General features: G+C 40.1%; 1 protein-coding gene across 2 annotated transcripts in view; it reads left to right on the top strand.

Moving 5' to 3' along the window:
- LOC131691077 (probable ubiquitin carboxyl-terminal hydrolase FAF) overlaps nt 1-23106 on the top strand; it is a 673880-nt gene that overhangs the window by 86487 nt on the left and 564287 nt on the right. For both annotated transcript variants that reach the window (XM_058977248.1, XM_058977247.1), the window contains exons 2-4: nt 16680-16821; nt 16887-17035; nt 17103-18106. In XM_058977248.1, coding sequence (XP_058833231.1) covers nt 16733-16821; nt 16887-17035; nt 17103-18106 — 1242 coding nt within the window. In that variant the 5' untranslated portion in view covers nt 16680-16732. The remainder of the gene's footprint in view (nt 1-16679; nt 16822-16886; nt 17036-17102; nt 18107-23106) is intronic.

Raw genomic sequence — 23106 nt, 5'->3', positions numbered from 1 at the left:
TGCCCTTCGAGGGGAATTCAGCTGCCGCTTCGAGCGACATGGCTGCTCCATAGAAGGGGAAGGGGAAGGCCCCTGTCTGGGTACCTATGTCGGCCTTCTCTCTTCCCTCCCTCTTGGAGGCCGCTGTCTGGGTTCCTCTGTCGGACTTCTCCTGACATTCCATCCTCTTGGCGTAAGCCTGCTGTTCCTGCCTTGCGACACGAACAGCTTTCCGGAGCACCAGTAGGCTCTGTTTCAGTTCCTTGCTGATATTTTGCTTCGCGCTAGTGAACTCGATTATTGCATTGAGCTGCTCCACCACTTTACGCATCGCGGATAGTGGCCCGTCCAGCGCGTTGGTAGGGCTATTTTCTACCACTGCTGGGGGGTCACTGGTGCTGTCGGATACAGCACTCGTCGCTCCACTACTCTCCCCACTGGGGGGAGACCTCGTCAAACCACCTCTAGCAAAGGGGTTCGGCACCTCCGTTTTTTGATTTTTGTTGTTTTTCACGTCGCTCATTGATCCCACGAGTCGCGCGAGAAAGAAAGGTCCGCAACGCCAGAGCTCCGCAGTAACGTGGTAAGGGACGCGTGTTTTTTAAACATTTTGTTTTGTAAAAGTTGTGGACGATATTGTGTTTTCGAGCATACCAAGTAAATGTTTTAAATTTTAAACACTGCTATTTAGGGTGATTTTAAATCTATTTCCCAATTGATTTTATTTTTCGACAGTGCGTAAAAAGACTTTTCAGTATCCGCATAGATATTTAATCTATCCATGAATTAAATTTTTTTTTAAATAGTCCGGAAATCTTTACTCTCCATTCCAGCAACTCAGGTCCATACATTCAGTTATACCAATTAAAAAATAAAGCTCATATCCATTATACAACACGTTCCATGGCGATATGACGGGGAACTCTAGTGATATGGAAGAACCCACTTTGTTGTAAAATCTGAACTAAGCATAAGCATAAGAGATCGCCCGTAGTTGCTACTCCGTTATTGACCAGAACCAAATTAGGTTGCAAAATGTTCATTGGAACAAATTGCTTGGGAATAACATGATGAGCCACATTGTACAATCTATTCTGATCCCTGCATGCTGATCGACGCCGGCTACGTTCGAATGCAGATCTTCTGGGAAAGGAAGGAATGTTAGTCCGCTACATGTTGCTACTAGAGACCGAGGAATCCTCTGCATCTCCACATGTATCACGGGAAAGGGAGAGTTGTTAGTAAATGTGCCTATACCGTTATCACGTAATAATTGCTCTGGGCAGCCGGCTGCCGAGAATTTGGGAAATTTATAATTTGTTGTATCAATATGATTAGCAAAATAAGCAACTTGAACTTCGGATAGCCGGCTATAAGGAGCACTGCAGAATCTTATACAGAAGGTTCATCAGACTCTTTCATAGGTGTCGTGGTTTGGAAGGGAATAGGGTTTAGGATTCGCTCCAAGCAAGCGATGCGACCTGCAAAGCATAGCCCGTTAGGTAGTAGTTTAGTTAGTCTTCGAGAACACGATCGCTCGAAAAATAAGATCTTGTTTAGTTTTTGGTTCTTCCCAAACTCTGGGCAGCCGGCCACCGAGAGTATCCCACGTTTACCCAACAAAAGAAATTCCAACCCCACACAGCCGGCCGTGGGAGTATTGCCTAGAAAAGCTAATCTTATCTGCATAATGGGCCGGATCACTATTTAACTTTGTTGTAAAATCTGAAATGTAGACGAAATATTAAGTATCAGATTCACGGTCCGCACGCGATCATTTTAGAACACCTGTGAATATGCAAAAGACAAACGGTTTTTATGTAGAATTTATACACGCGAAGTTACATACACGTTAGCACACGCGATCGAACAAGTTAACGTACAAATGCTCGAGCCCTTCGCGGTGGCGCACGCGATCGCGAAGTCCCTATGCCCGCACATACCTGAACCGTACATTAAATATCACATTCAGTTCACGGCCCGCTACAATTGGTCTAAAGCAGTGTTTTAGTGGGCGCCATAGCCTGCCCAGACAAGTGTCAATCGCGACAACGTTTTGCAAAACCTATTTCATCGGTGCAATTTTGGCCATTTTTTTAAAAAAGACTGGAAAAATTTCGTGAATAACGCAATGTTGACCTCTAGTTCATGAGTTGTTTGCTGTTTGTCGGTGTTGACGACGTAAACGTAAGAACTCAAGAACGACGAAGCCAACCGAAATTACCGTTTTACGATAGAATTCGTCTGTTGAACATCGCATTCATAACCAGCCCTCGACGATGTCTCCAATTGCTCTATTGCTGTTGTTAACGTTGGCTCCAGCAACAGTTTTAAAGAAAACTGAGCCCCGGATACCCTTATTGTACAAGCCGCATAACACAGTCATTGTTTTAGAATGCAATGGGTTCTCTAGGATCTTTTCTAGTTGCTCCTCACACTGAATAGGCAATTTTGTGTGTTTACATACCTATTTAACCAAACATGAGCCACGTCTGAAAAAATAATTCCACATGAGCACACTCAACAAACACGTAAACATACGAAGGCTTAAGCTCTTCGCGAACGTGGACCCGCAATCCCGCGCGATCATGAATCGGTCACATCCGGAAATCTTTACTCTCCATTCCAGCAACTCAGGTCCATACATTCAGTTATACCAATCAAAAAATAAAGCTCATATCCACTAGACAACACGTTCCATGGCGATATGACGGGGAACTCTAGTGAAATGGAAGAACCCACTTTGTTGTAAAATCTGAACTAAGCATAAGCATAAGAGATCGCCCGTAGTTGCTACTCCGTTATTGACCAGAACCAAATTAGGTTGCAAAATGTTCATTGGAACAACATGCTTGGGAATAACATGATGAGCCACATTGTACAATCTATTCTGATCCCTGCATGCTGATCAATACCGACGCCGGCTACGTCCGAATGCAGATCTTCTGGGAAAGGAAGGAATGTTAGTCCGATACATGTTGCTACTAGAAACCGAGGAATCCTCTGCATCTCCACATGTATCACAGGAAAGGGAGAGTTGTTAGTAAATGTGCCAATACCGTTATCATGTAATAATTGCTCTGGGCAGCCGGCTGCCGAGAATTTGGGGAATTTATCATTTGTTGTATCAATACGATTAGCAAAATAAGCAACTTGAACTTCGGATAGCCGGCTATAAGGAGCACTGCTTATATTTTTAATAATATTCAATCACGCGACGAACTCGTCGTGGTTTCTATCGTGTCGGTGCTGATTTTACCCGGCGCTCGTTTGAATAAAATGCAGAATCTTATACAGAAGGTTCATCAGACTCTTCCATAGGTGTCGTGATTTGGAAGGGAATAGGGTCTAGGATTCGCTCCAAGCCAGCGATGTGACCTGCAAAGCATAGCCCGTCAGGTAGTAGTTTAGTTAGTCTTCGAGAACACGATCGCTCGAAAAATAAGATCTTGTTTAGTTTTTGGTTCTTCCCAAACTCTGGGCAGCCGGCCACCGAGAGTATCCCACGTTTACCCAACAAAAGAAATTCCAACCCCACACAGCCGACCGTGGGAGTATTGCCTAGAAAAGCTAATCTTATCTGCATAATGGGCCGGATCACTATTAACCTTTGTTGTAAAATCTGAACTGTACAAGAAATATTAAGTATCAGATTCACGGTCCGCACGCGATCATTTTAGAACACCCGTGAATATGCAAAAGACAAAAGGTTTTAATGTAGAATTTATACACGCGAAGTTACATACACGTTAGCACACGCGATCGAACAAGTTAACGTACAAATACTCGAGCCCTTCGCGGTGATGCACGGGATCGCGAAGTCCCTATGCCCGCACATACCTGAACCGTACATTAAATATCACAATCAGTTCACGGCCCGCTACAATTGGTCTAAAGCAGTGTTTTAGTGGGCGCCATAGCCTGCCCAGACAAGTGTCAATCGCGACAACGTTTTGCAAAACCTATTTCATCGGTGCAATTCTGGCCATTTTTTTAAAAAAGACCGGAAAAATTTCGTGAATAACGCAATGTTGACCTCTAGCTCATGAGTTGTTTGCTGTTTGTCGGTGTTGACGACGTAAACGTAAGAACTCAAGAACGACGAAGCCAACCGAAATTACCGTTTTACGATAGAATTCGTCTGTTGAACATCGCATTCATAACCAGCCCTCGACGATGTCTCCAATTGCTCTATTGCTGTTGTTAACGTTGGCTCCAGCAACAGTTTTAAAGAAAACTGAGCCCCGGATACCCTTATTGTTCAAGCCGCATAACACAGTCATTGTTTTAGAATGCAATGGGTTCTCTAGGATCTTTTCTAGTTGCTCCTCACACTGAATAGGCAATTTTGTGTGTTTACATACCTATTTAACCAAACATGAGCCACGTCTGAAAAAATAATTCCTTGGCAGCAACCAGCAAACAGTTTGCTTGACTAAACGGTCATTTCTGATTCAAAATTTCAAAATTTGGAAACGTTCATGTTTATATTATTGCTTGATGAAATTGCCAAGAAAACTTAAGCAATTAAAAAAGAATCAAGATCTTACGTCAACTCAATTATCAGAAAATATCTCTTAAAAAAACGTTTTAAAAACACATTTTTAAATCATATAGGTTTCCTAGTTCTTTGAAGTTCTGGGTCCTTGTTTGTTCTTAAGATATTTTTAACATTTAGGTTTATCTATACGTTCCGGGATGTTCAGTAAGTGGTAGAAATTCCACTGCCCATTCAAAATCTCACATCCCCCTTCTCGTATCAATATCGCACGTGCAATAGTGGGCGTAAATGAGGCAGTAACCTAGTGCCTTCTCCTAAATGAGATTATGAAAAGGTTATCAAGTGTGGGAAATGACGTGTTTTCCGGCATATTTATTTTTTTTTCTCAAGCGCATCTAATTGAAATAAATATTATTTAGTCTGATGTTCCAATTTACATTCAGAGCTTATTGTCCTAGATAAAAATATGCCCTAAAATATGTATACTTTGTTCACAATCTTTGCCAAAAGGTTAAGTATCGTTGCATCGTTTCAAACAAGATAGTAGTTGAGCCATTAAATAGTAGTATCCAAACACCTAAGACTTCCTAATTCGACGTAATAAACCTAGACTGAAGTTGTTCTCTTAGACTAAAAAAATTTAAAAAGGGGCTCGGGAGTACACTCCCCAACCTTTTTTCTTTTCATTTCCTCACTACCACTATGTTATTGAGCAATTTATTCTGAATACAGTAAGATTCCGTTTTTGGCACGTTCCGTTTTTGGCATGCTCCCTTTTTGGCACGCTCCGATTTTGGCAACAAATGGGTTCCGTTTTTGGCAACATTTTTGTTGGTCATAACAAGTCTTTTAGAAATGTGCAAAAGATATTTTTTGTATCAATTTATATCACATTTGACTTCATTTCCAAACATGGGAGTCATATTAACCCTCAAAGGCGCAAACCAATTTATTTTTCCCTGGGCTTCGGCGATGAGCCTAAGGGCGCGTACTCTTGATTGGTGGATAAGAGTGGGAGATCAGAGCGAGTGCTGGTTCTTTGTTCTCTGAATCCCATGAATAATACTTACTGGATCGAGTGTTTTGGCGGGCAGCTGATGCGGATGTTTCCACTTTCGAATGGGGGACACATTGGCTCAGCTGTTCGGGGACTCATTCGATCTTGAGCATAGTGATCGATTCATTCGATTCGGATAAATGGACTATCATTTATAAGAGATGATCAGACTGAAGGTGGGTGTTTTTATCTCTTAACTCGCTAGAACTGTCGCTCTGGTTCAGGAAGATGGCGAGTAACACTCGTCTACAACGAATCGGATTTGCTGTTTTCAGAAACAGGGACGACAATCTCTTATGGATGGAACCTTTTTCCTAAACATACCGTTCAGCCACTAGTTAATGCTCAATTAGCCTAACATAATAAACTGAAACACGTAGTTTTTGAAGAAATCCAATCCACGCGAACCACATCGTCAAACACCTATAAGTAGTTTAGATGCATGTAATATCTATCTCTTCCTGTAGCTAATATATTTTCACTCACTCGGTAGCATAGAAAATCTATATTCTCTCTCTTTATAGATCAATTCAATCTGCCCTAACATTATCTATGCATACTAAAAATAATCCATACTTGCATTCTATCTTCATCTATCCTTGCTTGACCCGTGGGCCTGGGGATGAGCTTCGGTCAACAATCCTTATACTCAGGGATTGAAGAAATCCAATCCACGCGAACCACATCGCCAAACACCCAAAAGTAGTCTAGATACATGTAATACCTATCTCTTTCTGTAGCTAATATATTCTCACTCACTCGATAGTATAGTAAACCTATATTCTCCCTCTCTATAGATCAATTCACTCTACCCTAACATTATCCACGCATACTAAAAATCACTTATATTTGCGTTCTAACCCCATCTAACTATCCTTTGCCTTGACATTTTAATTGTAAAGTAACTCACCCTAGCTCATATGTCTGTTCTCTATGACAACTTACATTCAATCTAGTACGAATTTATAGCCTCAACTGAGAACATACAAACCCGCTAGCTTGCGCAACTAGTACAACTCGTTAAATCCCACTTTACTAATTGCCTTTTCCTGTTTCTATTTTCCCATATCCCATCGACGGAAGATAACACCGAAATAAACAACCCAAAACGATACGTGAGACTGATTGGAGTGAACATAATACAATGGAAGTTGTAAGATTAGAAAACGGCGCTGTTCTGGTAAGGCTGAAACAACGGGATGGCCACTGTCTATTCTCAGCTATAATGAACCAAATGTACAAAACAGAGGAACATAGCGATAACCACTACGTATTAATATGGAATCTAAGGCGAAGAGTGGTCCAGCACATACGGAATAATCTACTAAATTATCGCGAAATACTCATGGCACAAGCATTAGAGCCAGGAGCAACATATTCAAACAACAGCATGGATGAACAGCTCAGCGTGTTCCTAGATAACCTGGAAAACACAGCAGAGTGGGGAGGAACCGAAACCATAATCGCAGTTACAGAACTATTCGGGATAAGAATATATATATATATATATATATATATATATATATATATATATATATATATATATATATATATATATATATATATATATATATATATATATATATATATATATATATATATATATATATATATATATATATATATATATATATATATATATATATATATATATATATATATATATATATATATATATATATATATATATATATATATATATATATATATATATATATATATATATATATATATATATATATATATATATATATATATATATATATATATATATATATATATATATATATATGTATATATGTATTTTTTTACAATAGAGAAGACCTTTACGTCCTAGCCCAGTACACATGCTATTGGTAGGGTCCAATCTACCACACGGGGTGCACTGAATGGTGACGCTGCCATTAATACCGACTAAACTCCATTGGGCTCCGCCATCATTCCTACCAGGAACTACCTCTCGGTATTACTTCTGGGGGGATGGCTGTACTAAATGTACTCATTCACTCTCACTCACGCGTTCATACGTCCTGTATGAGGCTTACTTGGGTGCTCTCTCAATCGCACTTTGATTCACTCTCAAACACTCCCACATGAGGCTGACTTTTGTGCTCACCTTTTTCGTTCCTTGCGAGGCTGACTTGTGTGCTCACCTTACTCATTCCTTGCTAGGCTTACTTTTGTGCTCGCCCCACCCATACTATGTGAGGCTGACTTGGGTGCTCACCCTATCACCTGATTCACTCTCGATCGTGCCACTCTATTGTACCTCTGTCACTCCCCCTGGCATCCCATGTGGGACATTTTTCTTAGGCCCCACTTCTGACATACCATGCGAGGCTGACTTGTGTGCTCACCTTTTTCATTCCTTGCTAGGCTGACTTTTGTGCTAGCCTCTACCATACCATGTGAGGCTGACTTTTGTGCTCACCCTTAACATGCCGTGTGAGACTGACTTGGATGCTCACCCTTTCACTCCTCTGCCACGCCATGAGGTATCGATAGCTAAGTCCCAACATACTACGCTACGACCCTCCCGTCTTGGCATGAGGCAGTCCACTTATACGCCTATACACTCACTCTTCTGTCTTGCTTCGGGGTGGCTGGGTTTACCCCTTACGCGGTTGCCAGTCGCTGCGCCAAACCTGCCTCGGCATGAACAGACCATTCACTCCCTTTTATGCGCTTGGCCTTTTTCGCTCCAGCTAACCAATCACTAGTTAGCCGTGCCCGTCGTCTGTTGCTCGGTTCGCCAGATTACCTGTAGCCTACTGGCAATCTGGATGGTAGCAGCCGAGACTGCGTTCCACTTCTCCACCGATTGACACATCCGCTGAATAAGGGTATCAGGGGCAGAGGTGGGTAAGAAAACCAACCGGTACGTACATACACTGGTATTGTTCTCAAAATCTCAACACGTGTAAACGAGTGATGCACATCGTATTCGGTTTGGATTTCGTTCACACGGTAAACCAAAAAAAACCTTCACCGACTCTCAGTTTACAAAACCAAACCGAGCCACTCAGCACCGTTTACATGTGTGTACGAATTTCAACTTGTGTTGATGTATTCTCAACAGCGGTTTCGGTTTGGCTTTAGAAAACCGGGCCTGGTTTTTTCTGTACACGGTGCTTCGGTTGAAAGAAGAACAACAAGAAGACAACTGAATTGAGTTCAATTAGTTGTTGAGAGTCAATGGGGTAATATCGAAATGGCTGGTTCTGAGCAGTTGTTAAAAGTTCAACAATTGTTTAAATTGAAATTAAAGAAAACAATGAAATCAGCGATGTCAATAAAATAACAAAAACAATAAAATCAATTAAATTAATGAAATCAATAAAATTAATTAAATCAATTAAACATGACTTGAATCACTTGAAACTTCACATTAACACTCAATGCATTCAAAGTGGCCTGTATTTATATCGCCAATAGTCGTATAAATGAGATCTAATCCACGTCTGGTTGCGCTGATTAGGCGATTCTCGAATAAACTCGAGCACACACTCGCATTTTGTATACATATATCCTTATTATTACTGCTACGGCGCATCGTATTGATACATCTATCCTTGCACAGAGGCAATTGCGTGTATGTGTGTGTTATTTACATATGGCAAGCAACTCAAACGCAAGTGGGGGGAAACTCACGATTAGGTTCTTATTTACTGAGTGCTGGTAATACGTATTTCTGTTATTTTTGCTGTTACTGTACATCGTTTTAAAACATCTAGAAGGTTTGGTCGCGTACATTCGAGTTTAGAGAAAACTACCACTAAATTATTCAATTAAAAAAAAATTAATTCATTGAGAACAGCAACCAACTAACGAATAGCAAAAACACTTTCATTTTATAGACCGCCATTAAAAACTAAGTTTCTTTAAGGAATAAATATTTCCGGCGTGTGTGTATGTAAATCTACTGCAGAACAATTAAATTTTTAAAAAATGTAACATAACATACCCATATTGAAAACTTCCTGATGATAAATCATTATGAAAATGTCGCAATATTGAGTTAAGGAACGCCATTCATGACCACGAACATAATTTATTTGAACAGGAATATGTCTGAAGACATTTTTTCAATTACCGAAAAGATACTTTATATTATAAAGAAATTTGTTTAAAATTCTTAATAAAAATACTAGCAGCACTAGCACAGCCGATAAACATCAACCCGAATACATAACCGCAACACAACCGAAGTTTGGTTTCGTTATTCTCGTGTTTCCTTCCCTTACTCGTGCACCGGTAAACGAAAATCAAAACCAAACCGCGGTGCTGTGTAAACGAAACTCGGTTTGGTTTTCGTGTCTCGTATAAACACAACCAGCGATAAGACCGCACACAATGTTAAGGAAATATAAACACTTGTGAAAATTTGGTTTACCGTACCGGTACTCAACCGGTATTTTCCCACCTCTGATCAGGGGTTATGTCCCAGCCACAGACGTCAAGCATTGCTCTTCTTTCGACGTCGAACCGATGACATACGAACAGTATGTGTTCGGCAGTTTCGTCTACACCTGGGCAGTCCGGGCAGACTGGGACCTCCGCGTGCCCGAACCTGTGGAGGTACTGTCGGAAACAGCCATGGCCTGACAGGAATTGTGTCAGGTGGAAGTGAACTTCCCCGTGGGGTCTTCCCACCCAGCTCGATATGCTAGGTATCAGCCGGTGGGTCCACCTACCTTTCGAGGAGTTGTCCCACTCACGCTGCCATCTGGCGACCGAGGTCACCCTGGTGCGCTCGCGGGCTCCCCTATCACGCATGATGCATCGTGTGATACCGTGCGGTAGGCAGATATCACTCTGAGGCACATCAAGCGGTAGGTGCTCTCCAGTTTCTGTAGGTAACTGGTTACCCTCAGTGCTCTTGACCATGACGGGCCGCCGTACCTGAGGATAGATACGGCAACGCCTGCCAGTAACCTACGTCTACTGGCGCACGCCTTTGAGCTGTTGGACATCATTCTCGATAGAGCCGCAACAGCAGTCGACGCTCTCTTGCATGTATAGTCGACATGGCTACCGAAGGTCAGCTTGTCGTCTATAATGACTCCGAGAGACTTCAGACTTCGCTGTGAAGTGATAGCGACTTCTCCCACATGGACAACTGCATGTTGTGCCGACTTGCGGTTGTTGACGATAACTACCTCCGTCTTATGATGAGCGAGCTCCAGGCCTCTCGCGCTCATCTATTCCTCCACCGTGCTGATCGCGTGTTCTGCGGTTAGTTCTACCTCAGGAATTGACTCCCCGTCGACCTCCAAGGTTACGTCGTCGGCAAAGCCAACGGTCTTGACCCCAGGAGGGAACTTCAGTCTCAGAACCCCGTCATACATGAGGTTCCATAGCACTGGGCCTAGGATCGAGCCCTGCGGGACTCCGGCGGTAATCGGAACCCTTTTTTGACCGGCATCGGTCTTGTATAGCAGTACGCGGTTTTGGAAGTAACTTTCCAGGATCCGGAACAGACCCACCGGTAGGCTAAGCCGGTGTAACGAGAGCGCGATGGGATGCCTGTTGCGCTGTTGAATGCGTTCTTCACGTCAAGTGTCACTAATGCGCAGTATCGAATACCTCGCCTTTTCCGTTGGATCGCTATCTCGGCAGTATTTATCACTGAGTTGAGAGCGTCCACTGTGGACTTACCCTTCCGAAAGCCAAACTGGTTGCTTGACAGACCGTCCGTACCTTCCGCGTACGGGGTTAGCCTGTTGAGGATGATCCTCTCAAGCAGTTTGCCAGTCGTGTCCATCAGACAGATTGGTCTGTACGCCGATGGGTCGCCTGGCGGCTTCCCGGACTTCGGCAACAGCACCAATTTCTGCCTTTTCCATCTATCGGGGAAACGGCACTCGTCAAGGCATCTCTGCATAGCTAGCCTGAACATGTTCGGGTTCGCTATGATCGCTGCCTTGAGAGCGTTGTTTGGAACTCCATCCGGCCCTGGAGCTTTGTTCATTGCTAGGGATTTAGCCACTGCGAGTAGTTCTTCATTCGTCACTGGAGCCACCATTTCGGCCGTGCCCGCACTGTCTCGTAGTGCAGGTGGCCAGGGACTTGTGGTTCGAGACGGGAAGAGTACTTCGATAATCGTTGCCAACCGGTTCTGGGGGTGAAGAGCCCCCTTTGGTCTTGGCCATCACAATCCTGTAGGCGTCACCCCACGGATTCGCGTTGGCACTCTCATACAGGTTGTCGAAACACGCTCTCTTGCTGCTTTTAATGGCCTTGTTAAGGGCCAATTTCGCAGCTCGAAACACTTCACGGCGGTTCTCTCTTGCATCCTCGGTGCGAGCTCTTTGCATCCTACGTCTAGCTCTGAGGCAGGCTGACCGTAGAGCTGCAATCTCGGCACTCCACCAGTATACCGGGCATCTACCGTTCCTTGGCAGTGTTTTTCTCGGCATAGTGGCGTCGCACGCGCGTGATAGAACAGCTACCAGCGCATCCCGCTTAGACTGTCGGTGTTGGTCTCCAGTCCCAGGGCCGCGGTGAAAGCTTCGCTGTCGAAGTGATTGGACTTCCACCCGCGTACCTGACAGGGATCTCCCGCCCTCGGATGCTGCACACCATAGTTGATCCTAAAGCGGATTGCTAAATGATCGCTATGGGTGTAGCCTTCGTCTACCCTCCATTCCATGCCTGGAGCCAGACTCGGGCTGGCAAATGTTACGTCAAACCACGCCTCCACTCCGTTTCTACGGAATGTACTAGCGGAGCCATTATTAGCTAGCACAGTATCGAGTTTCGCAAGCGCCTCCTTTAGCGCTTGACCTTTGCTATTTGTACAGCGGCTGCCCCACTCCACTGCCCAAGCGTTAAAGTCTCCCGCTATGACTACAGGTTTCCGGCCCACTAGGTCCGTCGAGAGCCTGTCGATCATCTGGTTGAACTGTTCTATTGGCCACCTTGGTGGAGCGTAGCAGCTGCAATAGAACACTCCATTGATCTTGGCAATCGCAACACCCTCGGCGGAGGAGTGTATTACCTCTTGAACCGGGAACTGTCCCGTTGTACAGATTGCCACCATTCCAGACCCGTCCGACACCCGTCCATCTCTAAATCGCACAGAGGCCCGCTCGATTGTGACGTCGCATTGTTCCTTAACGGCTGCGACGACATCTTCTGCGGTTGTGAACTCATCCAGGTGCTTGCACTGGAGAATCATTTCCGCCCCTAGCGACCTGACTTGGGCGCCTTCACCCAGGACCTCTTGGGCCAAGGCCTTGTATACCGCACTAGATTGTGCGCCTCGCTTCAGCACCAGAAGCATTTCTCCCGTGTTGGTGCGTCTCACGCTACGCACATCTTGCCCAAGGGCCGAAAGGCTTTCGACCGCCTTCATCGACTTTAGGACGTCGCACAGTGGCGGGTCTTCAAACAAAAGTCGGACAAAACCTCAAATGTTACCTAATTTGGCTGAAAATCACAATTTAAGCTAATTTTGAGGTGCTGAGCTCATTTTTGATGTCAAAAGTCGTAAAATATTAAATGCATTTTTCCATACAGTGTCATTGAACCTTTCTTATAACTATAATCCCGTTTTCATGATAGATTTTGCGTTACTGTTCACCAATGTCAGCAATACCATAAAAAATGAAGAACACTACTTTAAATCCATTGTATAATGCGTTGGTTTACCGTAGATTGTCTAAATATTTTACACAAAACACCATGCGCCTCCATATCAGCAACAAAGCTTCAAAATCTCCTTAAACCTTTTTGCGCACCTAGGCGCAGAACGAGACCATGATATTCGAAAAGTAGAGGTTATTTCCCATAGAATGTATACTTTGTGACCGTTCCGAAATGATTCCGAAATTTGTACAGAATACATTAGTGAAAAAAGTATTTTTGATCTGACCACCTCAAAAATATTTCAACAAAAAAGTCATAGTTCCAAGCAAATTTACCAAATGTATTTTATTCACTAACCAAGTTCTTTCATTCCTCTACACAATGAAACTAGTTTTGCTAAAATCGGACCAAAATTAAAAGAGCAACATGCATTTGAAGTGAACAGATCAATGGTGGTTTCGGAAATGAAAATCATTAAATAGTCCGGACTTTGCTACGTTTAAACTCATGTTAAAAATCGTGTTCTTATCCAATGATCATAAAATTTTAAATATACTTCATTCAATACATGATAAATTAAGGAAAAATATAATATATCAATATTTCAAAAATAAATAGGACGCGTCGGCGTATTTGTCCTTGTCGGTTTTTAACCACAAGGCCTCGCCTCTGTCCTTGGCCTTCTTCGCGGGCCGCGGTACCTCCAGTGTCGGTGCCGGCTTCTTCTTGGTGACCAGCGTCCAGGGGTTTGGGCCCCCTGCGCGCTACATATATATATATATAAATATATATATATATATATATATATATATATATATATATATATATATATATATATATATATATATATATATATATATATATATATATATATATATATATATATATATATATATATATATATATATATATATATATATATATATATATATATATATATATATATATATATATATATATATATATATATATATATATATATATATATATATATATATAATTTTGAGATGTTTTTCGCAATGTTGTTTTAAAACAGTGTTATGTGTTTAAGGGTTACCTATATTTTACACTATATGCGTTTTATTTAATCATTACAATAAGTGTAGAGATGCATTATTTATGTAGGGGAATGTGTTCGGTTGTCGGAACACTTTTGTTTTTGGCTCACAACATTACTCCAATTAAACAATATATAGGAATAAGCATACCAATAGAAAGCTAGAGGCCTAATAACTTATCGAAGAATATAATTTCATTTGTCAACTTAAAAAAAGTTATTAACAATTTAGTGAAATGATAACTGTTTACCATTTTGAAAAATGTGGTCGGTTGTCGGCACCCTAAAACAAATTTACTAAAAATAGAAAAATATGAATGATGATCATCACGATTCAAAGGGAAAAGGAAATTTATTCAGTTCAATACCCATCAAAGGCATTATGAACATCATTCTTCATCAGAACCACAATATGTGTATGTAAAAAACTAGTGCGAATATTACGCACTGCTAATGCACTGACGGATCGCATTCATTGCCATTGAGTTAGTTTCAGGCACTCCAGTTTTTTACCAAAGCTTCAGACAGATTAGATAGAACTCAGCCAAAACGGGAGGGGGACTACAGGGTAACCCCGAGCCCCCCACACAAATTATCTGGTCGTGACAATCTGGTATGTACGGTGCTACCTAGCGGTGAAAACACGACCAGGTGGGCTTTCTTCATGTAAATGTAAAACGCTAAACCGGAAGTCCTGGTTTTCAGAATGGTGCCAAAGATCGATCTCTGGTATCTATTCGTAAAGCCCGTTCCAAAATACCCATATTGATTAGGTTATTAAGAGCATTTGCCACAAAAAATTGGGTGCCGACAACCGACCATGTTTGGGTTTCGACAACCGATTTTAGTAACCCTTTTGAAAACTGATCAAAAGAAAACTTGGGGCGAACATTTCGGCGCCATTCAACGTTGAATCACAAAATAGAATAAATTCACATCGTAAATATTCAATGCGCATACTTTTTCGATCGATTTACTTCTTTCTGTAACACTAAGCAAATCAAAAAAAACTTTTGAGTAGAGTTTCACTTGCTCAAAAAATATATTGGTTGTGGAACAGAACATTCGAGTCTGCTTTAGCAATCGGCACAAAAAATCGCGCTAATATATAACACAAATAATATTTATCAGAATGTCCATATCTGGTTTCTGTCAAAAGCTACACAGGGGTGCCGACAACCGACCAGTGCCGGCAAATGACGACTTTCCCCTATAATATGGACAAGTTGCAAGTGATTTTTACAACAAAAATGGTTTTCTTCAAACCTAAATATCTTCAAGCATTGCAGTTCGATTTTCAATCTATCAATTCCATTTGAAAGATCAACGATGGGTTAGTTATGGAGAAGCAATAAATTTATTAATTTTTTAAAAGAGCTGTGTTTTTTAAACAGAATTGTTCAATAATTTTCAGAAAGAAGACATAACAGCCCCAGGAGCGAAATCAACACTACCATTCAGTGAATTGTTCAAGTTTTGACGTTCAGTGGGCCGAAGAAAAGTTAAAGGTGTTTAGTAGTCACAAACAAAATTCCAACAGCCGCCATCTGCCGCTTCCTGGGTTATTACAAATTTTGTGGATCATATTTTTTTAATATTTTTGATGAAAACAACCCTAAAACGTCATGATAACATTTATCACTTTTTTAAGTATTTTTATTATTGTATATTTTCGAAGATATAGGAATAAAACATTTATTTCTAGATGTATTTTTCATAAACAAATGTTAAAATTCATTTTCTCGAGTATTTTTTTAAATGTCATGTAGCGCCATCTACATAGGTTATAAAGTATAAATGTCTTGAGTACATGTGTTAGAAACATCAAAACAAACAACTTTGCCAAAGGAAGTTTTTTGATAGAACACCTCTATCAAAAGATAGAACTGATCTAGATCAGTTTCTACTTATCTAGATTAAAACCAAAGTTGTCAAAATAATGATCATTTCCATCTAAGATACTTTGCTAAAGACACTAAGCCTCCAGGATATATACCCAGGGCGGTAGAGGTTTTGAGCGTCGAAAGCTTGCCCCACTGTACGACGTCTGAATTTGATAAAATCATGAATAAAATTGAATTTGTTTATTTTTTCTTTCATCTCATTTCATTTCACATATGATTAAAAATCCTTGAAACATTTTTGAAGTCGTAAATTGAAAATCCAAACTTTAAAAATAAGGTTCCATTTTTGGCACGGTTCCGGTTTTGGCAACTGAAAAAAATAAAATTGTTGCCAAAAACGGAATCCTACTGTATTTCATTCAAAGATACTAAGACTCACTTCTATAAACATTTAAAACTTTCAAAATACTCGAACATTTTTGAGACTTAGCGTAGGTTAAGTTCGAGCATACAATGCGAGGTTAAAAGGCTACTTTAATTATGTGCGACATTGCTAATTAAAATAACCTTTGCATCTTGCACATTAGCCGAGTAAATAGGCTTGTTTATTCGACTCAATTTTATTGATTTATCGCTTTGTATTCTTTTCAGACATGTATGTTTGTTGCAATTGTCAATAGATTCGCTGACAAATTTTCTGAATCATGACTTACGATACTGGTGGACGTGTATTAGAGCCCCCTGAGGAACAAAATGATGCAAATTTCACAAGTAGCACTGAACAAAGCGATCCGTAAGTTTAGACCAAAATTAAAAATTAAATTCGTTAATATTCCGATTGTTTTTTTTTTGTTATAGAAATCCCGAAACTTTGATATCTAGTTTTCCTGAAGAAAAACTTTCATCACTCAACATAAAAATATCTAGCTCGCGCTGGGTAGTACCAGTGCTACCTAATCAAGAATTAGAATGCCTTCTAAATGCTGCTATAAAACTTTCCCAAGCTGGTAAGCTGCGTGTTTATTTTATTCCTATTTTTCTAACTCTGCCTTATTGCATTGCGGTGCTTCGTAGGGATAGACAGCGAATGCGAGCCATGCATGAAGTTCTATCGAGATGGTCTAACAACTTCGTTTATGAAGATCCTCACCGATGAAGCAGTTTCCTCGTGGAAATACAACATACATCATTGTATTTTGATGTCTTGTAGTAAATTGCTGCATTTGATAGCTTTACACATAAAAGATGACAATTCACATCTGCTGAATCTTCTAGCAGTAGTGTTCGATCCTGAAAACAAATTCCACACACAAAATGCATCTCGTCAACTAGAACTCCATTTGTCACTAGGTGAATCGGAAGAGCCACTTCAAGACGGGGATGTTTTCGCCAGATCGCCTCTTGAGCCAAAGAATCCTCGTGGTTGGTTGGTAGACTTGATTAATAGATTTGGAGAATATAATGGATTTGACAATTTTCTGGAACGTATTCAAATCGGTATAACTTTGTTTCGTCAACGACGGGATGCAGAAATCCTAATAAATAAAGTAACCTCAAAGGCCTCTCTCGATGACAATATACGTTCAAACACATCAACAACTCCAAATTCTAAAATGGCGAGGCCTAACAGCATGGATTCAGACGAGTCAGGGAAATTGTCATTGCCAACATTGTATGCGCTACTGCGACCGTTCGGGCAATGTGCTGAATTACTAACTTCGTCGACAATTGAAAAATATTTTATGCCTATCTGGCCTGTAGTCTTAGAAATTTTAGAAAATCTCTCCGATGACGAGCTAAAGCGCGATGCAAAGTTTGAAGGAAAAAATGATATTATTACGGGAATTGTAAAATATGCTCGTGCTTTGATTAACCGCGTACAGAATCATGAAAATCTGCAGCGCACTTTCGAAATGTGTCGTCTGAAAATCATACTACGGGTTTTACAGATTTCTAGTTTCAACGGTAAAATGAACGCACTGAACGAAATCAATAAAGTACTAGGCTATGTATCGTACTATCCTCACCGCCAAATTGCGGAAGATGAATTAGACGGGCTGAACGCAGAAAAAATGGCGGTAAGTGCAACATTTTATTAAGTCGATCTTAAATATGTAAAAGGGGGTTTTTAAATGGATTAGGACAATCGATACCTGCTTGTTTAGTTATGTAAGAAGTTGGCCAGCTTTACAAGATCGAAAAAATCGAGTTTTGTATTATTCGCAGAAAAATACGAAAGAAATGTATAGGATTCGCTCAAACTTTGAAAACACTTTCCGAGGCCCGGGCGGCCGAGTCTCATATACCAATCGACTCAGCTCGACAAAGTGAGACAATGTCTGTATGTGTGTGTATGTATGCACAAAATGTCATGTAATTATTTCAGCAATGGCTGAAGCGATCTTAATGAAACTAGTTTCAAATGAAAGGCCCAACGTTGCCATTTGACACCATTATTTTTGTTTTTCGATATGTTGTATACTTTCTGAGATATGGGTAATTCAGGTTTTTAGCAAATAACTTTCGAACAAAGTGTTGTTGTCCCACAACCTGCAGATAAATAGAATCAATTTAATTCAGTTCTATTCAGAGCTTTTATATACACAATTATATAATTCAGAAAATTTATTGCTATCTCAGAAAAAGATTTAACCTAACTGGGGAATATGGATGCTTGAAGATGAAAATTTTGAAAAGAGATATTGCACGTGCCTTATTTAAACTCTTCGAATCTCTATTGAATTTTAAATGAAACATGCTCAAATATGTCATGTGAAAACTAAGAACACCTTTTTTGTGACGAATTGAAAATAAATATTTGTTGTATTGGTATGAACTTTCATGAAAAATAACGGATCAAAGCCCAAAAATATCCACGGAATCCGGGAAAAGAAGTCTCCCAAAGTCCCCACTCTCGATGGCGAATGCAAGTAGGGTAGACGTGCCCTTATTCATCTCATTAGTCACGATGACACATTATTTCGCTGACTTATACTGATTGGATTGCGCTTAAATAGGTATCAACATCTTTGCTTCGTTCTTAAGAAGCAGATCAATAAAAAATCTGGCTTGGAAAATGTAAAACGCTCGCGTTAATGTGAAGCGAAAAGTCGAGTACAACGCACCCTTATTCATCCTACCCTGCTAATGCGTTGAATAGAGATAGCAGACAGTGCTCTAACTAATGTGTTCAAATGGGTGGGATGAATAGAGGTGCTAAGATGAATTAGGGCACAGTAACCCTACAATGTGTCGTCTACATTATCGTCGTCCATATCTGTTCTAGTTGGCAGTCACAATTAGTTGAGAGGCATTGGATAATTCAGCACACATTTCGTTCGAGTTTTTTCGTATTGTACAAGTAAACTAGTGAGGATTACAACCAGAGTTTATGCACTGGACAGATAGTTGATCTGACTACATTTTTGCCATCCTGATAGTCTGAACCATTTCTTTTTCACAGTATTGGATTTTATAGGACTTATTTCGTCGCTGTTGTGCTATCTTATGACAAGCGCCATTTAGCACATTTCGAGAAAAACGATTTTTAAAATTTGAGATTGAATATCTTGTGATATATAAACAATAGAAACAATTCAGAGAAGAGAATTGATGTTTTTATCTATTTTGTATTAATCTCTGAAATATTACGAAGATCGGTTGAGTACATTCCGAGTTTTTACTAAAATTATAAACAAAAGTCGCACTCACACGTGTCTAAGGTGTGTATTAATGGCAAAATTTGTATCACGCAGAGAAATAAGGCATATTCGAATCAAATATTTTGCGACTTTGATTCTAAGTCAAAGATTTTGTTAAAACAGAAATGCAATTTCTCTGTTTCAAATACCAAACATTGTTGGTACAAAAATATCGGCATTGGTGACAAAATAATCTGCATTTTGATTCTAAAATCCCTGCAAAAAGCAGGGAATATTCGTATAAAATATATTCAAACTTTGATTCAAATTCAAGTATTTAGTTGAACCAAAAAAGCATTGGTTGGTTGTACAATAGCATTATTTAAAACAAAAGATTTAGAAATATTGCTTGAAAATGGATAGACTGTGTTTGGTTCGATCTTTGTTGTATCATACAAATGAAAAAATGGACGCATCGGAGGTCGAGAATAAAGAATTGGAGTTCAAGACGCTAGATTTAGACTATTTGAGCATTATAAAAATGTAATTACAATTTGATTAGTGCAATTCGGTCGTGAGTGCTTTCATAGGTGAGAAAATTATTTATTAATGGGGTAATACCTAAGAACCTAATATTATTGTTATTATTCCAGAAAATTGATACATCGTCGAAATTTATCGAACGAGAGAAAGCAGAGGAGCTAAAACAGCATTTTTTAGCGGAAAGCTTGGATAAGTTGTAATTTACGTAATTATGCAAATTGGAATTTGGGATTGGGATTCGGTGCAAAATATCAGCATCTTAGGGTAGAAGAAAAAACAAAAATCAAGATGTTAATATTAATTACACCTTTTTTGAAAACAAAATAAAAGTTTTTTGATTCAAATAGATTTTTTCATTGTTTTAAAAAGGAAAAGCATATTTCAACTAACAAATAACATACTTTGTTTCAAAAAAAGATATCATAGATTCAAATAAAATTATTATTGAATCTACACAAAATCCTATGGCGGCTTGTTAGTAGAAACAACAACCATTTTTTTGGAATCTAACAACAAATATTTTTGAATCTAAAAAAATTGCAATTAGGCCCTGATTCAAAAATATATATTTTTGATTTCTAAGCGAATTATTTTGGAATTTAATATACATTTTTCTGCGTGATGGCGTGTCATAATCGTGCATGGAAAATTTTCCATAGAAAAAAAGCATCAATTAAAAACTTTTATTCATATCTTTGGCTTCATTTGGCCTATAAAAAATCGGTGAGATGTATTTTGAAGGACATGAATCAGGAATTGAGCATGAGCATGATGACCGCACAATTCGTAGTTGCTACTCCGTGATTGACCAGAACAAGCGAAATTGCACAGAGAATCAATGGATGGGGCCTGGGAGTAGCTATCCATCCTCAATATGCACGTTTCAAGAGTCCTATTCTTTGAAATGGCAATAACGGCGCCGGCCACGTCCTTACAGTCATCGAGGAAGGAAAGGAATGTTAGTGTAACAAACGTTGTTATGGAGACCGTGTATACCTCTGCATCTCCACGTTTGCCACTGGAAGGAGTTTTTGTTAGTAGGATGGGGTAAAGAGTCACACAAATCTGGATTCACCTTGATAAGTGATGCGATCTATGTCACTCTCAGAACTATTATCATGTGTTTATTGCTCTGGACGGCCGGCTGTCGAGAATTTATGATCGATTTATCGTTTGTTGGATTAATTCGGAAATGCACGGTCTGTAAAAAAAATACAACTTCAACTCCGGACAGCCGGCTGACGGGAGTGTTGCTTGTGTTTAATTAAATCTCCATCACGACGCGATCGATTTTATTATTCCTTACTTCTGTATTCCGGCGAAATACGACATTCCAAGAACAATACGATACAATGAAAAGCGATCACCTTAACTACCTCGAGATATTTACCGAAAAAGATGGGTGAAAATGAAGGGTTCGTAATACAAATATTATTTATCGTGCTTCCTTGTTTATTATTATAAGAAAAGAAATGCCAATTATTAATTGATCATTATTCGCGCGCGTACGACAAGACACATGTACAATCTCGAGAACAACAGAAAACGACGAAAACAGCTGATCTCTTCTACATACAACAAAAAAACGAATAAAACGAAGATGTCAATAATAAACAAATTCTATGCAATAAAACACAAACAAAAATATGGCAAGTGTAATGAGCAAACTGCAACGACACGACACGCCTAAGAGTCTCTCTAACATTGGAACCAGCTGGTACATGATACTATCAGGCACAAGACTGCAGCGCCACTGCATAACGAAGTCAATACAACAAACATGTACATATGAAGAACACAATGTATACAATAAATATAATATGTTAAATATACTCGGACAGACCTTCAGATTGCGCCAATACCATGCAGTGGTTAAATGTCAAAACTATGTACATATTCAACTGACAGCCCTGTTCAAAGAGATTAACTGCAGCATATGTCCCAGAACGATTCTCATATTTTCCATTGTTAAAAGCTCTGCCTGATGCACCCATGTACCTGAAACCAAACCTGCATGTCTGACAGACAACTGACGACACGCGAGCTGCCTCTTTGTAGCAGACCCTACACGGGACAAGAATATTGTCAACAAAAATATTGACAAGACTGCTTCAATCCGTCAATCCCATTTGATTTCTACATGATCAATTTTTTCAAGATACACTTACAGATCAATATATTGATCAATAATCGATTTATTGTCAATATTTCCGCACGTGTAGGGTCCGCTTATATCAATCACATGAAACAGTCGACGACTCGACTCGACAGCCACCACTCCACTTACACAAAGCTCGACATCGAACCACAGTACTGCTCCTCCATTTGCTCGGTGGGATTGAGTAGCGTTCAAAAAAAAGGTGTGACACTTCATGGGCAACGAAACCGTTTGTTGTGAATAGCTGAAAACACTTCACATCCCATTCTCATACTTCCTAAATCAAACGCACACTCAGACCCTGCATTCCGCCAAAGCCCTTAGCCGTCCGCCCGTCACTCAACCACCGACGCAGACGATTCACTTTCCACTAAACCAACACGTCAAGCGGATCCTACACGAGACAGCAGTATGGTCAATAAATACATTGACGAGACTACTTCAAACCATCAATCCCATTTAAATTCTACAGAATCAATATTTTCAAGATGACCTTACACCATCAATATATTGATCAATATGATATGATCAATATGACAATAATGATTTATTGTCAATATCTCTGCTCGTGTAGGGTCCGCTTCAAAATGGTTCACCACCTGGATTCACACTCAACCGTCAACCGCACGTCACCATTACGCCAGCACACACCGAATACACCTCTCTTGTGTGCGCCAAATCGTTTCGAACGTCAAAATTCGCCAACGCGCGACCGTCCCCACAGGAACCGCATGCC

This window comes from Topomyia yanbarensis, chromosome 3, assembly GCF_030247195.1.
Source record: "Topomyia yanbarensis strain Yona2022 chromosome 3, ASM3024719v1, whole genome shotgun sequence".
NCBI lineage: Eukaryota > Metazoa > Arthropoda > Insecta > Diptera > Culicidae > Topomyia > Topomyia yanbarensis.
The sequence above is the reverse complement of the archived record's forward strand: the minus strand, read 5'-3'. Positions and strand labels throughout refer to the sequence as shown.